At 41.9% G+C, this 24148-nt stretch overlaps 1 protein-coding gene across 6 annotated transcripts in view; it reads right to left on the bottom strand.

Moving 5' to 3' along the window:
- Positions 1–24148, bottom strand: part of PPP1R13B (protein phosphatase 1 regulatory subunit 13B) — a 509136-nt gene that overhangs the window by 203668 nt on the left and 281320 nt on the right. For 5 of the 6 annotated variants that reach the window (XM_085626276.1, XM_085626274.1, XM_085626275.1 and 2 more), the window contains 3 exons: positions 9521–9622; positions 4654–4828; positions 1380–1576 (listed from right to left, as the gene is read on the bottom strand). In XM_085626276.1, the coding sequence (XP_085482402.1) occupies positions 1380–1576; positions 4654–4828; positions 9521–9622 (474 nt within the window). Of the gene's footprint in view, positions 1–1379; positions 1577–4653; positions 4829–9520; positions 9623–20364; positions 20533–24148 lie in introns of those variants that run through there. The other variant, XM_085626279.1, reaches the window with a different exon arrangement.

Raw genomic sequence — 24148 nt, 5'->3', positions numbered from 1 at the left:
GTTACAAATATATGCTTTTAAAAAAATCAAAATAGACAACTACGAAGTCAGACAGGGGACAATAACTCCTTGGAAAAATGTAGCAACAGACATCATGGTTATTAGCGAGGGATAAATGGAGACGCACCACAAAGTGTGCATGCAATGGATAGTGCTATTTGCACAGCACCAGTTCAGATTGTAATGAGAAGTGTGCACTGCAAGCTTCACTCTCTTTCCCATGTCCGCCAGTTACAACCTTTCAACATTTTTCTTTCAATTTACACCTAAAAGAAAAGAGAGAGGAGATGCAAACACTCCAAGAGCGCAGACACACAATAATGAGCACACACTCAACCAGGGACAGCTACCCTCGAGCAGATCCTGTCACAGACGCTGTCGAGTAGGGGCAAACACAGATGTGGTGTGATGGCACTGATGTTAAAGGCTAGATCTTGGAACAATATTACAATTGCAGACATGAGCAAAGAAACAGCAAAGTCAACAGAGTGACCTTGATTCATTTTTATTATCTGAATGATAACCAGCTATCCATGTTCATCATTTCAGCTACTGGCTTCGCCTGCACCCTTGAAGTGAGAGAGGAAGATGGGGGTACTATGGGCAACATTAGGTGACTGGAGAGAAGCATCAATTGTGCACATAGCGACTGGCAGATCTTTCATAGCACTCCTCAGATTTCACCCAGTTTGGCTGTCCTGATTAACTGAGTTGCCATAACTGAGAGTGAACCCAATACCACCTTCGACCTGGTGCTTCTGCACACTGCCTCATATCCCTAGGCCTGGTGTTTCTGAGCATTCTACAATAATAGCCAAACCATTGACACTCAGGCACCATCCAAAAGCCGGCCATCTTCCACAATCAGAAACTGGGAATGTGTTCTCTACTTGCCAAAACATAGTGCTATAGCCGAGAGTTACAAGACAAACAAAAAATACAGCCTGACTGCATGCTGATGGCAAAGTTAAACTATGCTGCGGTCAGGATGAAACAGGATCTGAGAAATAATAAACTGCATCGGCACAAACACCTGTCCAAAACAATCTTGAAAGGATAGGGAAATATAGACCTGACCACTACAGTGTCCTACATCACAGCAATAAAAAATGATTTGATAAATGGATTGAAGCTAAGCGCTTTGAGGATTTCATGTCAACAGCACAAACATGATCTTTAAATCACACCCAGTTATGTTGCCGAGGTGCATATTATATATTTTTTAATTACTGTTCTGGGCACAGAAAAATAGTTGTAGAAAATATAGCACAAGGATGCTCAAATAGGCTGTTACGGTTCTACAAATCTACAAACCGTATGTCCAAAAGGTTTATGCCAGTAGCAAACATTTCATTGAAATATATATTCTCATCACTTACCTGCAATTCTTGATACAATTTTTTCAGCTCCAATGCCGCTGGTCCTGTCATTTGTCCATTATAAGACTGGAATCCATTCAATTTTCCTTTCCTCAAGTCTTCTAACTGCTGAGTAAGCTGATCTACTTTAAGTACAGCAGTCTGCAACTCTTGTTGCTTTTCCTGAAACATGTCACTGATGTGCTCAATTTCAGTTGCTGAAATTATATTTTAAAAATGGCAAGTTACTTATTCTGTTTCACACCAACAGAGACTCAGCGAAAATATACATTATTTTAGTATTGCCATTGACAAGAGTAGGCATGTTTTGTATTTTGTATTCAACTATACTAGTTCAGTGCTGACCGAGGCCTACGTGCAGGCAAAGGAAGGTCTCAGTTTGGATGTCCTGCTAAAACAACTTAACAGGACGAGCCAAAGACATAGTCTAAATTAATAGATAATGCTTAAAAGTCTTAAAGTAATCACTTGGGGTTGAAGTGGTCACGGCCACCAATTTTGAACCCCAGGCCTTTTTATCACACTAAAGGTGAACTGACCAATCAGAAAATTTACTTTATTCTCGTGATATCAAATAGTTCTAACTGAATCTTTTAAATGTTATCATCTGTATCAGAAAAAGGAAATACCCGCAATATACAAAATTATCCTGCATGTAGGTGCAGCTGTTTATGTCATATAGTGGTGTATGGATAACAAGCCGTAAGGGGTTTCTAAGGTAACAGCATCATAAATGAGGATATATAATAACTAGGAGGTCTCATACATGGAAACAACTTGCATGACTTTAAGGAGGCAATTAAGGGCATACTCAGAGACCACAAGAATATGACTTTTAGGAGGCAATTAAGGGCATAATCAGAGACCACAAGAATTTAGGGGTAAAAATAATAACACTATTAATAATAATGAATTCAGATCTCAGGCCCTGCAAGTGTAATTTCAGCACGCCTTCAAATGTACTGTCTGCACCAAGCCAAGCAAAAATGTAGTAAACTCTCGCTTGAAAGGGAACAATTAAAAATTCAAACACAAATTTGCTTATTTTCCAATTAAACAGCAAAAAAGGGGAAGACCCTTCACAGTCACTTAAAGTTCTTTGAATTGATAAATAGGATTTCCTGTGCTCTCCAAATATTCCCAAACCGTGACAAACAATATTTCTCTCTTTTAGAAGGGTTATGTACCAAAAGGACAAATGACTAATTCTGAAATAATATCCTCAAAATAGGATTTTTGACAAAAACGTCCCACCTTCTAGGCGTCTAAGCTATGTTACCATTCCAGAAACTTGACAAATAGTCTGCATATTCGATAAGTAAAGGAGTCTTCCGAGGGTGCATTTTGGCTAAACTTACTTGGTCCTGCACACTATTAGATCTTGAAATAACATTGTTACGGTCCACTATCCTAGCTGTACATCAATTAGTGAACCTTTAGAATAGGTTATTGTGTAATGTACACTCCTAGTGCAGTAAGAAAAATTCAGTAGTTGCAGTCTCTGGGCACATAAAATCAAGTGGCTCAACTACAAAGTAACTTCTGCTGGTTTAATGAGAGGTGTTACCCATTCTTGACTCATGTATTTGGTTTTAAAAAAAATAAGCAGTAATAGGTCTTTCTCGAAGAGTCCATCATGTCACTTGGTCAATGGTAGACAAAAGGTATACCAAACAAAACAATTATTTGTCAATAGTGGAGAACAAAGGCAATCAGGCACCAGATCAAAGTTATAAAGCTGACTTGTCAAACTTACTATTAGGCTTGGATGCCGCACCCAGGCTGTCTTGCGTTGGGAAAAAAAGCATAGCGAGTAGTCCAAATAATTGAGATCCCTAGGTGAAACAAGTTAATCACATTCATGGCTTGCAGCTAAATGTTTTCACTGTTGTCCCTACTATTAGAGGGTGCATGATGTCTTGTTGGAACAATTGCACTTTACATCTCCCATCACATATAAAGACCTGCGAGAAAGGAAACTGTCATGGACAGGGAACCACAACTCATGCTCCATTGCATGCAGCAAGAAGAGGTGAACCTGAAAAGTGAGGAGTGTAAAGTCACAGTCTTGCTCCTTGTAACTTAGCAGCTATCACTAAACTCAGCCGTTGTTGTTTTTTAGTAGAGCCCTTGCCAGGACATTGTCATATTACTGAACAATAACAGACTATATTTATACTGCCTGAAAAATGCAGGCAGAGTCAAAGGAAGACAATGATTTCAAATTAGACACAACTTGTGTATTTACTGAAATGACATACAAAACTCATAAAAGATGTAGCTTAATTTGTTGGACAAGACTAATAACCAAACGCATACTATGCAAAATCAGCATGTGCAATGAGCACAGGACATTCTGGACGAAATCTCTTATTTACAGTACAAATGAACCTCCTAATTGAAGAAGATATAGTTTTCCTAGACTAAGAAAATAAACTTTTGAATACGGAAATTAATGTGCAGAGTTAATTATAATGAATGCAAACAACAAAAAAGATAAAAACAAGTCCAGGATTTGCAGGGGGTTTGAAAAAAGGGACTTTTGTGATGATCATGGGTATGTTTGTACCAAACCTATCTACGTTTAAAGTGAAAAAAAAACGTGTGTATAGATCAAAATAACACATTCCAAATATTTACACACTTTTACAACACCACATAAAAATGTGTATTTTTGTATACCTTTCAGTGACACTAGCTATACACAAATTACCGTCTCACAAACTCTGCGTTGCACTTTATAAAACAGAACTCGCTCATAGTTTTATATGTTTTTATGCACAAGACAACAGACCTTTTCCATCTGGGCACCCGTGATCTTGAACATTGTTCCTGTATCCATCAACGCTGCTCTAATTTAGGAAAGCGTTGAAGACGCACCTTTTTAAAGGACAGTACATCACAATGCCTTAACTGTCCAAGACTCAGCTTCTCTCACACTACTCGCCGACTTAAAGCTTCCTTTTGACCATGTACAGCACTCTGCTGCCGTTTGGCTAGGTTCGGTGTATAGAATACCATTTACATACATACATGTATGACATTTTTTATAACTTTTTTGACGTCAAGGTACAGGACAGTAAAAGTTAATGGCAAATAAAAACAACCAAGCATTCTAAGACCGAAATAAAAAATATGAATAAATAACATGATCAGTTAGTAATAAAAAGGATAGTGTCGAATATACCTATCATATCATATGTATTAAATATCTGTGCATACACAGAAAAGACAGACACAACTTGGAATATGAAAAGATAAATAAGCTACGTACAAAGATTGCCGTTCGTGACTTTGCTGTAGTCCACTTGTCCACGCATGGCTCGGATTTTTTTCAGTTTGCTTTCCTGAGCTTCAACACGTTCCTTCAGCTTTTGAAGTTTTTCGCTCTCTGAAACCGACTGCAGCTGCCGCCGTTCCTGCTGCTTCAGGTACCGCAACCGTTGTTCCTGCCAAATACCCAAGTATAAAATCAAATTCACCATGAATACACTCTATTTTTCTTCCTTTGGATTTTTGTGCAGCAGTTACATTTACCAGACTGATTTGTTCGTATCACAAGCACCTCTTGCTAGCTTCTGCTCATCCACGCAGATACCCTTGATCTTGTATCTTTCCTTACAGATACGCTCGCTTCTTTTCACTTCACTATCTCCGACTCTTTCGGAATAACACCAAGACCACACCCCTCGTAAGCACTCATTCCAGCACATCTGCGACACTTCCTCTCAACACTCACTTCCTGTTGCTAGCTGCACTCTTCCGGTCCCTCGCAGGCTATTATCCCTTCTCCCAAAGGAAACAAACACAGCAGCAGAGGAATAGAACACTGGAGAAATCGTACATATGATCCAGGTCGTACATGTAGCATTTAAATAAGCACTGCTAGGACAGTGGGCGTTATTTCAATATAAAAACAGTGACCCTCCTTGATTTCTGGATGAATGTTTTTTTAAAAAGTCCTGCGAGGGTTATGCCATGTGTATCTGTTTATGTTGAAATGTATATTTTCCTCTGTATTTTTGCTATAACGAGTGTTCCCTATTTTTTTGGCTTTCTGCTGAAGCAGGAATATTCCCTGCAGAGGTGTACCCAGCCCAAAGTGCCCGACTGCATGTGGAAAAGGTACTCTGACATTTATTTTGACCATGGTATCTTGCTAACCTTGCTAACCTATTGTGTGTGCAGCGGCCTAGGCGTATCCATGGCAAAGTGAGGTCCAGGACCAGGTCATGTGTCCTAGAGGGGTGCACAAAGGGTGCCCTGATAGAGACAGTCAACAATGGTCTCTGTGCTTAGTGTATCACATGAGGCAGGCGTGGCAGCATGTCGTGTATTGTGATTTATAGTTTGACTAGACATAGTTTTCTGTGTCAATCAAAGCGTGTTCTACTGGCTCTCATGCAATGTTTTGCTATTAAGTGAAACCCAAAACCTTGCTCGGACATCCCATGAGCATGTCGTGTGTTTGTGTATGGTGAGTACAGTTGGAGTGCGATTCCACTATAGCAGTATGACTATGTGTGTATCCGTGAGCACTGAAGCCAGTGGGATCCATTTTGAATGCCCCGGGTTTAGCATGACACAAGATGGAGAATGACAACTTCCCCAAGCAGAAGAAGTGTAATGTATGCACTCCTGTAGCTAGAGGGTGAGGACAACAGGGCTACTACCTTTATAAATTCCATGCAGCCTATGTTAGCAAGGGGCTGCTGGTTCGTTATTTTCCTGAGAACTGGCATTTGATTGAGAAGTGTGACTGAAGTTTCTGTTGTTTAAGGTGTGGAAGTTTCTAAGTCAGGCCTGGCCTTTTGTCTGTCTCCGATTATACATTTATAAAAGTGAGATCCAAACTACCACACTTTTTTCAAGGTCCAAGTTCATTATGACTGAGAATGGGAGTGCTCTCAGAGTGCTCGAAGTTCTGCTGTGTGGTCTGGACAGGTGTCTGCCCGATAGCCAGTCTCACAGATGGAACATTACCTGAAGTATGCACTTGCTGCAGGAGGAGAGGAGGGTCTGCCTAGTACCTACACATATGCCTGCCTGCTGTCTGCTGAGAGAACGAAGGATTTCTGCTTGGCCCTGCAGCAGGAGTGACGGTCCAGGCAGAGAGCCCGGCTCCCACCGTGAGGAACATACAGAGAAAGTGGACTACTTGAGAGAGTGCAGTCAAGAGCAACCTGTGCTGAGTGGGTCTTTTTGCATCGTTCCTGCTGCAAAGTGCACCCAAAGACTGCACAAATTCAACCACCATCTGCCTGGTAGCTGTAACAAGGCACGATCTGGTGCTGCTGCTGCCAAAGGAAGTAGAAGCCGTGTTGCAACCAAGGTAGAGTCAGTTGGCCAAGGTAGACTGCAACTGCCAGGGGAACACACCTTTGCTGACCAATCGACCCAGTGGAGGCCACAAATGCCTTACCTTAGGACCTGACTGAATTCTGCCTGTTGAGCGCAGCACCTGCCCAAGACGCCATGCAAGGCAGGCTTGAGGGCGGTGCAACCGATGTCACCGCAGCGGGCGCTGACTATGGGGGCGTCCTGTTAGCAAATATATGATGGTTTTAAAAGCACCTGCTGCCACGTTCCTTGTCTCCATCAATTTTCAGGCAACTCCGGTGATTAATGTTCTTCTTAGAGAGGGATCAGAGTTTTGTATAGTGGAAGATTTGACTTAATATAAAGTAGCGCAGAGTGTTAATATGCCTGCTGCAAAAAACGTGTACCAAGCAGATAAAGTACATATAATGTAAATAGGTCAGGGGGTTACAGCTTTTGACAGAGAGACCTATTGTTACTTGCATTTATAAGTTAAAATTCTAATATCGAACAGTGAACTATTAACTGTAAAAAAAAAAAGCTGCATGCAACCTGAGAGGTATAGATTACAGCGTTATGATTAATCTCCCCAGTCTTTCATTATCCTAATGTTTCAAAAAGGGTTAATTTGGGTAGAAATCAATTCTTAATATTAAAGTGAACCCTAACCATTGTGTTACGTTTTAAATTCGGAGTGTGTGTGCTTTTCCAGACCACGCACTCTTAAAACAACACTGTCTACCAGTATGGATCACATGTGACTCCTACACCTGGTAGTGCTCTGTCTTATGTAACATTTCCTATGCATTGATTTACCCACATGATTGTCTCTGTGTAACGTGTGTGTGTGATGGAAAGTGCCCTAACAACCTACACCGGTATGAGTGGTTCTATAAAACGAATTAAATGCATCTGAGAGTGGTTATGGAGACTTGAGGGGCACTGTTAAAGGGTAGTAGTGAGGGAATCCGTGGCAAAGGTAGTTATTGGGGGGCGGCAACAAACATCTCCACACCAGGCTTTGACAGGACCCAATGTACTGCTTTCATATGGCAAATGCTGTTGCAAAGGGACGCCTCCGTGCACACCAAAGACCAGGGCTGCACCCAACCTTCCCCGACAATTGCTGCAGAACCAACCAGCAGGTAACGCTGGCTCTCTACCTGCAGTCGGAACAGAGTGACAGTAATGTGCACCAAAGACTCGAGAGCATGCACTTGAGAATGTCATGGCCAAGTCAATAGTGGGGTAAGAATGAGCGAACTGAGTGCGCACCCATATGCACCTGCACCTAAATTCATGCCACTGGCACAGAATGCTAGAGACCATAATTGACAGGGTCACCTGGTGGAAGAGAGTACTGGAAAGGGATGGGGGGATCTAGCCCTCACAGGTTACTGTAAGCAGGGGTACCATTCTGTGTTCGCTAATCGAATTGCACTGTGTAGTAGTTTGTTCTGCTGTGTGATTAACCTCTTCTATGCCCATGACGAGATAGTCTCGTCATGGAGCGCGGTTGCGATGTGCCCATGACGAGACTATCTCGTCATGGACCCCGCCCGCTAATACAATGCCCGGCACAGGAGGAGGAAAGGGCGGGGCACTGAAGGGGTTAAAAACACTTCATTATATATAAAGAAAAGCACTTGAATGGACGTTGAAGTTATTGTTTATGTTGTTGGCTGTTGAATTCTGAGTTCCTTCTCTCCACACTAACTCCAGAAGAAGCCATGAATGTTGGACCTTGCTTCGCTGACAGTTAAGGACGGAAAGATTTGTACTTGGCCCATTTTGCACAGCCATAGAAAGACGGACCCACGGACACCAGTGGCAAAAAAATCAAACCACTATAGTAGGGGCCCAGTAGCCTCTGTCTGCCCTGCACTTCGCCCCCTCCCCACACACCTCATACCACCCCCGAACATGGTCTGACACATCCCAGGTCATGAAAACCGCTTAATATCAAAATCCCTCAAGCTTTGGTAGTCTTGAAACATGTCAACTGAATCACAATGGTGAGATGTTGAAGGGGTAAAAAGCATTTGTGATCGCTGAACTTTACTGATCGATGTAGGTCTCTGACAAAGTCAGTGTGCCCGATTCAATAGGTTTCTTCCAATAAAGTGTGCGACTTACTGCTGGAAATTCAAAAGAATGTCAAGAACAGGTCAAAAGTAACTACCTACAAAAATATTCATAAATTGAGGTCAATGTTTTAGGATCATGACATTCCCTTGTACCATGCGCTAAATCCTGAAAGCGAACACTGGTCATTTCTGGTTGAAGACATGCATGCACACAACTTCTGCCTGGTCTCAAGTGGAATTGCCTGATCAACTGAGGGGTAGGAAGCTGTCAGGCGTACGTGTTATAGAGTGTGCTTTCTTCCAACCACACATTTCCAACATTTGTTTCCATTTTGAGCTCCTCGTTACAGAGAATTGGAAAAAACAATCACCCCTTGCTGCATATTTGTAATAATTTCATTTACAAAAAATATTTGATGAATGTGAACCGTGCAACCTATTACGAAGAATTATATCCATGGTCAGAATAACCTCTGCAAAGCGTCTTCAGAGGCAGTTAAGTTCTAACCTCAGTGTATCTTCTCTCATGGAGAACTGCACGAGAACCGTTCATCTATATGTGCACTTTTACAGCTGGAGGACAGAGCGCACACCATTACAAATGTTCACCAGTATACAGCAGAGGAAACAGATTCCTGAGCACATACTTTAAGAGACAAGTCTGGATAGGTAGAATATCCTATAGGGTACTACATTACATACGTGTTTGCTTGTGTATTCCTACAACAACTTTACCTTGGCCACGAGAATCTGCTGCTGGCTCTCAATCTGCTGCTGCTGTCTTGACGCCATGTCTTGTAGCTCATTAAGCGTGAGCTCTACACGTGGATTCCCAACCTGTAGAGGTGAAACATTTATCAGTTAATGGTTTGAGGAGGAACATGCGCAGAGGATTGTAAAATGGAAAAGAGGGACAACAAACACTTGTCTTCAGGCAAATGTGCTATGCTGTTTAAGTTTATGTCTAACCACATTCATAGCAGCATTACTCTTCACAAATATACTTACTTGAATGACAAATTAGAAGCAAGTGAATACAGTGAGAAATCGCTTCTATGAAGAAAAGAATACTCTATTCATTACATTCTTCATTCAGCAAGATTTTACAAGAACACGGAGTACTCAATCAGCAACAATGTCAATTTCTCTTACACAAAAAATGCTGATAGTATCTGTGCCAAACTCTGGCTTGTAAAGAATGCGGCCTAGGCTTGTCTTTTCTGAGCAGGAAGTTTCAACTGCACTATTCTAAACGCACCCTTGAATCTAAAAACGTAAGGCTGCTTGCTCATAATTTCACTTTGGAAAGAAAGAACAGAAGGACACCTCTGGAATCTGTGTTCTCTACATCTCAGGTACACTCATTCTGAATTTCAGGAGATCGCTAAAAACCTGTCAGATCCCACTGACTACAATGCAATCACATCTGAAGGATGACCGACTTTACATCTGTGAAAGCTGCTCTCGCACAGCCCCTCTACTAGTGACAAGAGGCTATAATAACAAGCATTGGCATAGCCAATAGGTCTCGCCTTTGGGACCTTATAAGTGTTTAGCCATGCAACAGTTGCATAACTAAACACTTATAAGGTCCCAAAAGCGAGACCTATTGGCTATGCCAAGCGGCCGCAAAAGTGAAAGTGATGGCGATCGCGATCAAAAGTGAAAGTGATCACGATCAAACATCAAAGCGGCCGTGCGGTCGCTAAAGTGAAAGTAATCGCGGTGAAAGTAATCGCGGTAAAAGTGAAAGTAATCGCGGTAAAAGTGGCGCGCGCGCCCGCGCACATGCACTGTAGCCCTAGGCTGGCCTGGTAGCCCTCTCAATAAGTCTCGCCAGACCAGCGCATGCGCTGGGTCAGGCGAGACCTAAAAATGGCACATTTGCACTACACATACCGAATTAACACGTGTCGGAAGGTAAATGACTGCAGGGCTGGACCTTTTCCTAGGTCATTCCTTTAGCTGCAGTGAATGGGAACACACTCTTTTCCTAAACAGACTTTCTGCTAATCACTATTTATGTTTGAATGTCGGCTGGATTTTTCAATCAGAAATCTTTTTGATTAATCTTATTTTTAAACTTGTAACCATTTTTCTTACTTGGGTTATTACATTTTGAAAGCTACCATTAACTTGAAATGATTTGCAAAAGAGAATGACTGGAGCGTAGTCTAAGATCCATGAAAGCAACAAAATAACACCCCACACTAGGCCACACCGAATACAAACGTGCACCGATTCTAATCACTATGCACCATATGTTCAACAAGGAAGTGCCTGAAGGAAAATCAATCCACACCACTGCATTACACCGGTATTCACATCCCCTTCATTTAGTAAGGAGGTTAGTAAGTGACTTGAAGTAATCTTCAACTACAAGGCGGATGGCAGCGACCATTATCATTGTTACTTTCCAAAAACCACAAGTAAATGAAAAAACAAACACAACCAATCAAACCTCCCTGTCAAAGCTGTGAAGAATGTGACCAACAATAGGGAATCCTTCAATAGTGCTTCAGGACACTGTACCAGATTCCATGATCATGGTTTTCAAAGATTAACAGCGAATGGATGCTAGACTCACTCAGCCACTTAAATCGTCCATCGACAGGTCATTTTAGAAAGGACGAGTACACTTTAAAACGATTACCCAGCAACTTGAATACGAAAATCTAAGTATGTAAATTTCTACTATGCTCTTTCAAATTGCATCAAAGCTAGTATCGAAATTTTCTACCCACTTCGTTCTCGTTTTCCGTCTCTGTCTCTGTCCTCTATGATCTTTATGTGTTCCCACGCCTCCTTTGCCACATTTCCTTCCTCTGCTCTTAGCCCTCCCTCCTCTTTCTCTTTTCCACCTATTTCTCACGTCTCCCCCTTTCTCTAATCTGTTACTACCGTGGCTTCTTCTCTCATATCCTCTCCCATGCCTTCCCTCACTCAAACATCTCTAACTCCTTCTTTAACCACATTCCCCTCTTCTTTTCCTCCTTGTACTAACCGTACCCCTATCAGTTCTTTTCTCCTCATTCTTTCGGCTGTCTCATTTTTCCCTTCCCTCTCTTCTTCTGTTTGGCATCTTGAACTCTTTTCTCACCCCTGTCCACTCTCTTCGTTGCCCTCCATTACCTAGCATCTCTCCCTTCTTAGATTTCCTTATGCCGACCCCTTTTTGCTCATCTTTCACGCAGTTCCCTTTCCCACTAACTTGAATGTCTTCTCCTGCCTGGTTCAGTCTTCCTCTCTCCTTATTTGCACCATCACTCACCTCCCTTCCCAGTCCACTCTTCTCTGCTTTAATTCACATCCATTCAGTTCGCATTCTAACACCTCTTCTCTCACTTCCTTGAAAGCTTTTCCTCTCTGGACTTTGTACTCTCCCTCGCTTCTTTGTCGAACCTCCCGTTTCCCTTTCACTCCACACTATTCATCCTCTCCACAAACCTCTCCCACCTACAACCGTTATATTCTGGAATTACTTTTCACTCTTCCCTCTCCACACCCACCCTTTTCTCTTTGCCCTACACCACCACCATTTCCGATCTCTTCATTCTCCTTTAACCCTACTTTATCTCACTTTACTACTTTTTTCTCTTTTTACCTTATATCCAACAGTGTTTGGAGGATGGGAACTACCTGAACAAGGACTCTCAGCAAGGTCACTCACTGGGCCAAATGACCACACACAAAAATTCCCCATTAACAACCATTACCAACTATGTCCATGTCTGTTTGGAGAAAGACTGCAAGAACCTCCCCTGGGAGCACATGAAACACATCCACAAAGTGACTGACCACATGTTAGCAATCTATCAAGTGCTGAACATCTAGGAAATTGTGAGGTTGGGTCTAAGCAGATGCGACCGACTGCAGGGGACAAGTTCAACAGACACCTCAGCAGTACCAAGTGGACAAGCAACTGGCAAACTCAATGTTATATAAAAATAGCAAACATAACATTATACTGAACTACAAATTTATTGTTTTGGGGAGTGGTGCTAAAGTGGGAACTAGCAATTGTGCTTGCACGATTTACATAACATTATGTATGTGTACAGCATAATTAATAAAGAACTATTAACAAAACGTGCCACCTGAACATGTATATGTTCCTTTAATAAACGAGCATTGGTACAGTCAACTGTTCTGGCTTTAATGTGCCGACAGGCATTCACAAATGCTGTTCAGGTGCTGAAGCATAAATGCTAACGCCTGCCCTACTGGGTTTGCTAATACAGTAAAAATCAAAGAAGCAGAGCTATCTGTTTAGAAGACCTGCAGGAGATAAAGACGTGAACGTGACAGCGTGATGATCAAGGTAACGTTTCAGATATAAAATAGTCCCTCGTAAATTATTTTTAAATTCAGTACATTTTTATTGATTATTGCAAAAACAATACCAGGAAAACAAGGCAAAACAGAGAAATAACATATCAGAGCTCTCGTCGTTAGTCAGAGAGGATAGAAGGTATTTGTTCTGATCATACTTTGGCACTGGTATTTACAGACGGTACAATTGCGAAGACAGTAATAACATAGCATATTTAACAAAGCACATCAGTGAATTCTAATGGAAGCACTTCCTGGAAAGCAGAATGATGCACCAAATAGCTAACAGTATTAGTTGAGAGAGTAATTCTCCTCTGGGTGGAGCCAAAATTCACTCTATGTGCATTTCTAAAGAGTTTGTAATCATACGTCACGTAGACATCAATGCTGTCAAATAAGCTTGATGAATAACCTTTAAAGACATTAACAAATCCGACATGGGCCCAGGGATAAAGTACTCAAATGCTAGTTAAAAATAGTAAATTGAAGCTAATTGATAAATAACAAACACCCCCAATTAAGATCAAGAAGGGATTAAGAGATTGACAGTTATTTGAAAGTACTGGTAGCATTGGCAAATATTCTTCTGGGACATAACTGTACATGCTTGTTGATGGTAGCGAATCTAAAAGGACGGATGACTCCGTGTCAATAAAACTTACACTACTTGGGGCTGTTGAAGTTTTAATAATTACACTGTGAAAAACCACAATGACTTGTTATTCTATTTTACTGACAAACTAGATAGTGGAGAAGGACTAAGGCTGCAGGAAGCATGTAAGAAAACCTAAATTCCAGTATAAAACCCCAAGATACATTAGGGAAATTAGGATATGCTGCACATAACTTGCAATAAAAAGAGCCAAAAGTTCAAATGTTATTACAGGACTATTACATGACACTATTCAAGAAATGCTCTCAGTGTAATCGCACTCCTGTGACTTTTAGTGACTGGGGGGTGGAGACGGCTGGGAGTACTTGGGGAGGGTGAAGAGGGAGGGACACGTCATTTCGATTGTCAGGATGATGAATCTCACGGTGACGAACCTACATTGACTCACCCACGCTGATGTATATGAAACAAAGACATTTCAAGGTGGTTCAGTATCTTAGATGCTGATCTTTAGACGTGGGTTCTAATCTACGCTCCGGCATGTGAATGAAAAGGTTATTACTGTAGGCAAATCCCTGAATCTCCTTAATCTAGATGTGTGACATTACATGATTGTGTAATGTAATGCTTATATATTGAAAATCCAGTTGCACTATTCAATCTTTAATTATTCTACAAGCATCCACATCCCCCGCTGATCTATACAGAACGCTTTTCTGCCAACACTAGCTGTGTGCTGTAGAAATACCAATACATAAATAAGAACTGCGTATTTTACTGCCAGCCCAGTCAGGCAAAAAAAATAATACATCAAATATATAAATAAGAAAACAAAAAAAAGAGTAAAACATTTACCAAAACATCTCATAAATCATAAAACAATAAAAAGTTACGATTTTGTACACAAAATAGAATAAAACATTGTTAAACGTGGAAACAATTAATGTACCATGGATATTCGCTGTAAATGAATGTCAACAAAACAAGTATGAAACAAGAACATAACAGGAGGCTGGACACGGGATTAAGGAAAAAGGAGGAACCTGATTGAGGGTAAAGGGCACAATATAAGTAGGAAGGGTGAAAGGTAAGGCTTCCACATAAGAAACAGTGGAGCTGAGAAGCGAGGGAGAATGAGGGGCATTGGGAATGGACTTTGAAGAACAGGTAATGAGATAGTCTACAACGTAGAATATGGGCAGGAGGTAAAGACGGAAACTAAACAAAAGCTACGCAGGAGGGGAGATAATAGAAAATGAAAGAAGGGATAAAAGAAGGGAGGATGTGGCTCTGCACTTGTCAATTTCAATTAAATGGATATAAAAGAAGGTTGAATCATCAACTTGGTTAAACCGTGTTAATATGGCATTTCCTCGAAATTAATTTGTCAAGCAGAGTTTGTCAGAGTAACTTTTATTAGCTTACCATTTCATTGAAAATACAAGGCACAAAATGACTTAATTCTGTCTGCTCTTAAAAAAGGGTAAATCTTCCTAACCTCGGTTTTCCCATCTAGAAAATACACTGCATGGTAAGCAAACCGCCTAAAGCAGCTCGCAACCACTCGCCTCTCAGGTACAACGATAAGGATTTTGGGGGCCCCTTTCTGGAGCTACTTTGAATTTATGAACCAATTTCAGCCTTTTCATGTCCTCTTTTTCTAGGTCACTGACACTGTACAGACACACTAGTCCAAATTCTAAATGTGTTTCCTTCTAATATTCAGGGACAGTGATGTGTGTTTAGGTCGAGCTTAAGGGCAGCGCGCATGCACTGTTCGCTCTGCGAGGTATGCTGTATTGGGGTATGCACAGGAAGCCCCTCCCACTCTCCTCCCAGATTTGTCATTGGCTTGTGTCATTGTCCTTCGTAAATGCTGGCTTCCGATTCATTATTAGGCTCGTTAGTCTTCCTTGGTACCGCCTTGTCTGAATTTGTTACCTCCCATAATGACTGGACATTTTACTGGTGGTGTTACACGGTCGGTCTGCTTTATAAGTTGGTGAGCACTATTTTGTTTATTCACTAATGGGGACAATGGTATCTGCTTTTTTTTGTATCTGCAACGCGCCAACACAGGACAATGGCGCCAGCTTTTCGTATAGAGTGCTATGCGGCTCTAACTTCTAACTTTAAAAGTGGCTGCCCCTACCAGCACAGCACTCACGGCACAATGGCTACGTTCATTTGCCTTTTTAAAAAAAAGATATAAATATCTTGCTGAGTGCGGTGCTTGCTTTAGGGATACCGCACTATATTTAGTTATTTTTTTCTTAAACTATAATGTGGAGTGCGACGCCCGCTGCAGGTACACTGCGCTCTTTTTTTTGTTTTGTATTGTTTTTTTACTTTATTGGTGAGTGCGGCGCCCGATTCACGGACACCGCGCTCTACAATGCAATAGGTCTTACTTTTGTCAAAGTTTGACCTATTGGTATTGTAAATAACAATGCCTTTTACTATTATAAAAGGCATTGCCATTTGCAATGCCAATATCTCAAAATCTCGCAATTGCGAGACCTATTGCATTGTAAATGCTTGTTTCAATCGTGTAATATAGCAGCAGATGGCTAATATTCCTGCAAATAATCTCTGTGAGCTGCTGCCATTTCTCATATGTGAGGTCCTGTTTCGATCTAAAAGAAACTTTTATTCTGGATGTTGCATAGTGTTGAAAAACATTACTCTGAAAAATGTCAGTAAACGACTCCCACAAAACACCCGTATTAAAAATAAGATAAAAGAAAGTGGTATTTAAAACAATTCATGTTTAAGAATCATTCAAGGCCATCGGGGCAGGTCTGAGTGGAGAACAGAGCCGGATCTATCAAGGGGCTCCCTAAAAGGCTTGGCCCCAGGCCAGAGCCCCATACCTTAAAACGTCTTTGTTGCCTCTGGAGCAACGGTTCATGGCTTCAGTATATTGGTAGTATACAACTGGGTGAACGCAAACAGTACTGGTCTATGATAGGATATTATGGGAAAGGATATTATGGGAAGCAAACAAACTGCATGAAACACTGTATACCGATCCAAGGCAGTACATTGGTTCAGAATGTGTACATCAGTCATTCGTGAAGGCAACTGGTAAAGCACTGGATAACGCAATGACACTTCCTATGTAACATTAGATTTTTTTAATAATAAAAAAATCTATACAGCTTGTTGAGTCCCGTTGCCACCAGCTGTGGGAGGAAGATGGTTGAAAAGTGTGAGTAGCAAAGTAGATGATTTTTTAAGCGGAGAATACAAATTGTGTGCCAGGCAGGTTGGGTTAATAACTATGGCACTAATCGCGCTTGGTGATGACCAGAGAGTTGATGAGGAATTTGAAAGGGAATTTTTTGATGCACTTGGTCGATTGTTCAGTAGTTGGAACTAGTTGGAACATGGCAGCAGAGATGACGAAGAGGTGCCTGCCTAATGTGGGGGTCGAAAGCACAAGGGAGATCTAAGAGAGCGAGAGGATGCGAGGGATTCGGCGGAAGAAGCATGAGGTAATCAGAGCAGCAGGGCAGATGTTGCTTGGAATTAGATTATGTCAGCATTATATGAGTCAAGCGTAATAGAGCGGAGGGCCATCTGTTTGATGGGATGAGACAGTCAAATATCATACTGGAGTTGGGGGATGAGGGACGTAAAGAAATGTGTCATGAAGAGATAAAGGATATTAGAAAACAAATACTGGCAAAGCCAATAGGTCTTGCATTAGAATTATTTTTTATGTTTATTTTATTGCAAATTCCACGAAAATAATAAAAAGGAAAAAAGAAAACGGGTCTCTCTCTGCCCAAGCATATAGACCATATGGTTGCAATAAAAAAATATATATATATAACAGTACGTGTGCTTCCCAAAAGACATGCGTACTTAGAACAGGTATAGAATAGAAGCTATCTTTGTTTACAGCACTTTAAAGGAAACTATATTCTTAATCGAAAAAAAGAAAAGATACTATCAGTGTTGAACTATTGTAAAAAAAACAGCATAGTTTAAGGCAACAAAGAGGACTCCAAAGTTAAATAGGATACAAAATGGAAAGAGAAAGCCTCTGGCAAAGTACTGGCCCACCAGTCCTAGAAGTGAAATTGACTTCTTTTTAAGAGAAAGTGCACATGTGATCAGAAAAAATGCTGCCACTCACAGTGCAGGAGAGCCATTGGCTGAAGTGGGCTGAACCATTGCCACATGCATTACAGTTTGGTGGGTGGAACTCAAATATAAGTAACAGCTAAACAGGCCAATTGATGAAGCAGGCTGACCCAACGCTCCTCTAGGTACGTATTTTTTCTTTTACTTATGTTTTTCATTAAACTAGGATGATTGGACAACTACAGTGGTCTATAAGCCAGACCTAAAAAAAAGAGGAGGAGACAAAAAAAGAGGACGAAACGTCAATGAAGCTGGATTTGAAAATGAAAAAAAGCAGAGTAAATGATTGTGGTTTGATGTATGCTTGATACAAGATAGAGTGAGAACACCACAAGAAGAAATGGAGCAATTATATACTGTATCAGCAAGTCTATACAGGTAAGCATTGTGGAATCGGTAACGCTGTCAAATAGAGCTGAAAGGTTGAGGACGCTAAGGATAGACGAGAGGTGGTTGGGATGGACTGATTTAGTGTGGTAGCAGGGGAGAGAAAAGCAAAGTAAGAATTTAAAATAGCTGCTTGGAGACCAGGTTGGAGCAAAGTGATTAGTTCTTGCGAATAGACCAGTTTTGCTGCTTGATGGGCAGCTGCGAGAATTTGGAGGGCATGCTTGCAAGTTGGTAGGAGTTTGGTGGAAGAACATACCCCAGTAACAGAGTTGAGTGCAAATCTTTGTCATAAGGGAGTGGACGTGATCCATTCAAATACACAAAGGGGGTCCCCTGAAGCATAAATTCAGAAATTAAGAGACCAGGGAACAATACTAGTAACAAAAAGTCAACAAACTCTTCTACAAAATATAAATAGGTAAACACTACGTTTATGATATAAATGTACAATACATCAGACCAGTGTTATTAATTATTTATTGATTTTTTAATATAAACATTTTCCTTCTTTTTTTTGAGTTGTCATTTTTTTAATTAGAAAAACATATATGGTAGTGATATTTAACAATGATAAATACATGAATATTCTGTGCGCTCCACGAAGACAACAACAGATTTACTACATCACAAGTTCAGACAACACAATCACATACGTTCGTATTGAAACACAATATATATATTGAGACATGAAAAATAAATAAATGACTCTTAATTCCTAAAGTGATAACAGTAACAGTGCAGTATAAAAAAATTCTCTAACGTACAATGGTGTGTAGACACAAGTGCACCGACGCGCGTTTCGTCGTAAGTTACAAGCAGATGGTGCGACCTTCAGCAGGGTGCTATATATATATATATATATATATATATATATATATATTATATACACACACACACACACACGCAGCTGTTGCCATCCAGTCTGCACGCATTGAGAGAGCATGTATAGGAGGCTCACAACATTCTACAATTACTGAAATATGAGGGAATATAAATTAATATAAAGCAGATAGGACGAGGGGTAGGAGAGGTAGAAAAAGAGGACGGAATAGCGAGGACACAATTTGCTAGTGTGTACGAAGACGTAACGTGGTACCACATGTATAAGTATTGTACTTAGAAGACAAAGTAAGGGATCAGAACCTAAGCATACACCCCAGATGTGATTCAGGCTTGATAACAAGGGACTGAGGGTGCACATACACAGAGGGGATAGTAGGGCACAAATGTGAATAGTAGTATCTCTTCAAAGATGTAGGAAAAGAAGGGGAGAAAGGTTGTAGTGTGTCAGATTAACGGAGTTGACAATTGAGTTAGTAGAAACTTACGTTTGGACATGGGGGCTATGGTGATCTGGAAAGACAGGAGCTGGAATGTCAACTGTCAATAAGAAGTAAGGCACAGTAGAAAAGGTGCAGACAGTGATAAATAGAGGAGCGAAACTGTGACTAAAGATCGGAATGATGTTAATGCAGTTGCAGTGATAGTTGGTGGGGCTAGAGAGAATGTTGGAGAGATGTATCCAAGAATAATTTGAGATGGAGGATTTTTTGCTCATAAAGCATCATTATGAGGTTAAAGATGCCGGGGCTAGGGAGGTAGAAACCGAGCCCACTTCACAGAATGATGTAGAGGGTTGTGGGATTCAGTGTATGGAATAAAAAAACGAATTGTGGTACAGCACTAAGTGTATATGGTACAGCGCCTGATCTATACTAGTCGTTTTTATAGACGTACAGATACATAAGACTGAGTTATAAAAACAATACTTCATCTAGTCTCTTGTATGGTGCCATCAAGGCATTCCCCTACAATGAATCCTAACAATCGCAAAGGAACATCTAACAGTGAGGGATCATGGAAGACAAACACCAGAACACTGCACAACAGATAGCTCTGTTGAAGAAAAAAACATACCAGCTAGCTCACGAGGCATTCGTGCGACAGAGAGGTATGCAATTTAAACGATTCCAATCATCTTATACAGAATGCAAAGCCACGGCGTGTTCCTTTTTGCTGATCCCAAATGGGGTCTATCAATTAATACTTATAGCACTTTTGGAAATGCGAACAACAAAAGACATATGGTAACCTGTAAGGTGACCCGCTGTGCTCTTCTTTTCATCCACATCTTGCCTGGTGCCAGTCCAGTTGAAAAGCTGTACTCCTCCCAAAAACAAGATGCTTATATTTCTTTAAAGAAGAGCGCTCCTAATAAAAGGCCCCATCCACGGCAAGCAAGAGCTGCCCCAGTCCACCTCCGCGCCACATGCTTCTCCGCCAAGATCAGTGAAAGAGTGAAGACTCCGAGAAGGAGGGCGAGGCCGAGGGCTGCAGCAGCTGCTTAAATCAACACGGAGTCCTGGCATGTCAATTATCACTGCGCAGCACAAGGGGAGGAGAGGCCCGAGATTTAATGAGAGTCGAGCACTCCCTGCAACCCACGTCGACGGTTTTTCTAGCTTCTCTGTTACTTCAACGCATTTTACAATAATGCAGCATTGTAACACATCCCATGTTTAAAATGCACACTTCTACACGTCATTAATTGTACTGATACACTGCACTTTTCAAAAACAGATGCTCCTTTCACATTTTGCTCTACATTATATTTAGTGCGTATCTTTTTAATATCAGTTGAAGAAGTGCACCGTGGGTAAGGCATCGCTCTGGGAAATCCCTCGAGGTCGTCAACTAGATCCACAGGCACCTGCTTATCCTGCTCATTTGAATCCTGGTGGCGACACACCCTGCACATTACACAGAGAACCCGCCACACCCGCCCCAAGACTATGTGAATTTGTCACTTGCCAGATTGACGTGCCCAAGAGCATTCATGTAAAAAATTACGCCCCTTAAGTGTACTTCCCTCACATTCCTTTTAAGCTTTGGGAGATATCCCAAAGATCCTTCTTCCGCCTCGCTTCCCCAATACTCCCTCACTTGTCTTGGTGCCAGCTTAACTTTTGTTCCTCACTTGTGCTCTAATCTTCCTCCTACTCTATTTTTTAGGTCTGGCTAGAGGCAGCTTTAACTGTTTTCCAACGTGCATGCGCTCACCCATAAAGAGAACGCGTGTTGAGCAGAAGAACGGGCGCTTGATTTAGCAGCGCTTGAGGTAGCATCCCTGTGAAGTAGTTCGATTGCTCACAATCGACAGAGACCTGGTTAACACGAGCACAGTAGCAAGGGACACTGCATGATGTAACCCCGTGACAAGTAGAGTGAGAAAGGGGTTTTCAGTGTGACCTCTTTGGCAAATACCACAGGAAGGGGTTTAGAAAGTAAAACATATGTGCTGGATTTCGTCTGTCTTATTTTGTGTTTCTGTCCCGCTACCCTGAGTCTTAAGCCGGACAGGTTCACTCAATGCTCATGTGGGTTGAACAAGGTTTCCAAAGGACACCAGAAGTTAAAGACACCAATTGTCACATATGAAGTCCAGTAACCCAGTCTCCCCTGGGACACCCAAAAAACAAGATCCCACATGACCTGCAATGGAGGAGGCTCATGCTGACTAATGTCTCCCTGATCCCTAATGGGAGACGGTAAAAAAATACGAACAACAAAAGCATTCTTTTACCAGCATGGCCGGTATATTATGGCCGATGTGCTGCAGAATTACAACTTCATAGATGGCTGCCTCATCCAAACGTAATGACGCAGACACTCATTAGTGAGCAGGTGGGCAGTGCGTTTTGCGGAAAATAAAACAGCTGGGCAACAGTAGTGTGCGTCCTGCCTTCCCCCAGCGGTACCACATTATGTATTATACTGACTGCTGTTCGGCTTCCGCCAGAGCTGCAGCCACTTCATCCCCGTGCAGTGGACAATGACTGTGATCGGTGGGTCTATACTGCAGTACACTGGTTTATCTTCTGCATGATATGACACTTTTTGGTACATGCACAAGTATGGGCTCTTCGTCACATATACCAGCGTTAGGATACCCGAGCGGGGGATAGTGCGCTTTACAAATACACACAACATATGCAGTAAAGTTGTTCTGCACTGTGGAAAATTAGCTGGTCACTGTACCACACATGCACCCTGCGCATGAAGGGCACTGAAATGCATATGTGCACGGTTTGTGGATGCATATTGGGCAGCTGGAGGGGCTTCAGAGTTGATGCACTGGACCAGCATCAGCCGGAGAGACAGCTGCTAGAAACTGCTGTGAAGCTGCTCATGTAAGGCAGGAACAAACACAACAATTGATGGACAGAATGCAGAACAATGTCCTACATTCACCCCAGTACAGAGATCTGGGCCTACATCCATCGTTTTTTTGCTCACCATGCCATTCCAGTTTGAACCCAGCCATATGCAAATCAGTCTTGACCCTGTGCCTCATGGGAACAGTCCAGCCCGAACTGCCAAGCCAGGTCCTCCCTGGACTGGAACCAAGCATCCTAGGATCGGTTTCGGGGTTTCACCACACTCCAGCCAGGATAGCTTGATTCCAGTGGCATGGAGAGCACGGGACCCACGTCTGGGCATACCCTTCCCACTCGGGGTGACAAATGCAAAAACAACAATTGATGGACAGAATGCAGAACAATGTCATACATTCACCCCGAAACCGATCCTAGGATGCTTGTTTCTGGTCCAGGGAGGACTTGGCTTGGCAGTTCGGGCTGGACTGTTCCCATGAGGCACAGGGTCAAGAGATTTTGCATATGGCCAGGTCTAAACTGGGGTGGCATGGTGAGCAAAAGAATTATGGATTTAACCCAGATCTTTTGACTGGGGGTGAATGTTTCGATTTGTTCTGCATTCCGTCCATCAATTGTTCTTTTTGCACATGTAAGGCAGGAGGCAGAGTCCTAGAGTAGAGGGTTGGTGCCTCCGAGCACTAAGGAGTCCAGGCGGAGGGGCATGAGAGTTTTTCCACTGGTGTAAGTGGTACTTGGTGATGCCAGGAAACACAACTTCTTGGGCACGTGATGTGAGATGAAGTGATTCACACTCGTAGGCGGGGGGTGCAGGGGGAGGCCAGCTATAGTGTCCAAAGGTTCTCGAAAATAAATAATCAGACAGAAGAGGGTCCTCAATGGCCCCTCAAAAGGGCTGACCAGCCTCATTAAAGAAAGCAGACAATCAAGGCTCGCAAGCAGAGGAAGAGGACCTAGATGAAGAACAGCTGCTGCAGCACTGTTTCAAGACTACGACTCATCTATTATTAAATAAGTAAACTGGGTCAACAATTGCCTCAAGGAAAAAACACAGAGAACCATTAAAGCACTTATGTGGAGAAGCAGAAAACCCTAAATACACACAATACTCTCACACCCATCACATACTAGAAGTCTCGTATTACCAACAACACTCTCACACCTATCAAGGTGGCGTTCACACAGAACTAAAGGCAACCGCACCCCTCACAGATTAGCAGTCTCAGACTACCAACAGGGCTGACACACCAATCACAGACATGCAGTCACACATTACCAATAGCACACTCACAGACTAGTAGTCACACCACCAGTAGCACTCTCACATCTCTCACAAACTAGCAGCAAAGTCGGAAGGTGTGGCTGACTCTTCATTGATTAGTAAGAATACAGGCGTGTATTATTGAGAACGGGAACGTGTGACTGCAAGAATGAGTCAGGGGTTAATTGAAAGAGTTTATGGACGAATGCCTGGGTGTATAGATACGAATAACTAAGAGCATAGATGGATAGGTGAGTTGCTGCATGGACAAATCATATAAGCACCTGCAGTTATAAGCCAGACCTATTGGTTCTGCCAAAGCTTGTTTTCCTTTACAATGTATACTCCTTTTCTCACCTTATGTATATTCTTTTCTGTTCATTCTTACATACACGTTTCTCCCCCCATACTCCATCACTTCCAACTTTCTTTTTAGGGTC

Source organism: Triturus cristatus, chromosome 9 (genome assembly GCF_964204655.1).
Source record: "Triturus cristatus chromosome 9, aTriCri1.1, whole genome shotgun sequence".
Classification (NCBI taxonomy): Eukaryota; Metazoa; Chordata; class Amphibia; order Caudata; family Salamandridae; genus Triturus; species Triturus cristatus.
This window is presented reverse-complemented; position numbering and strand designations above follow the sequence as displayed.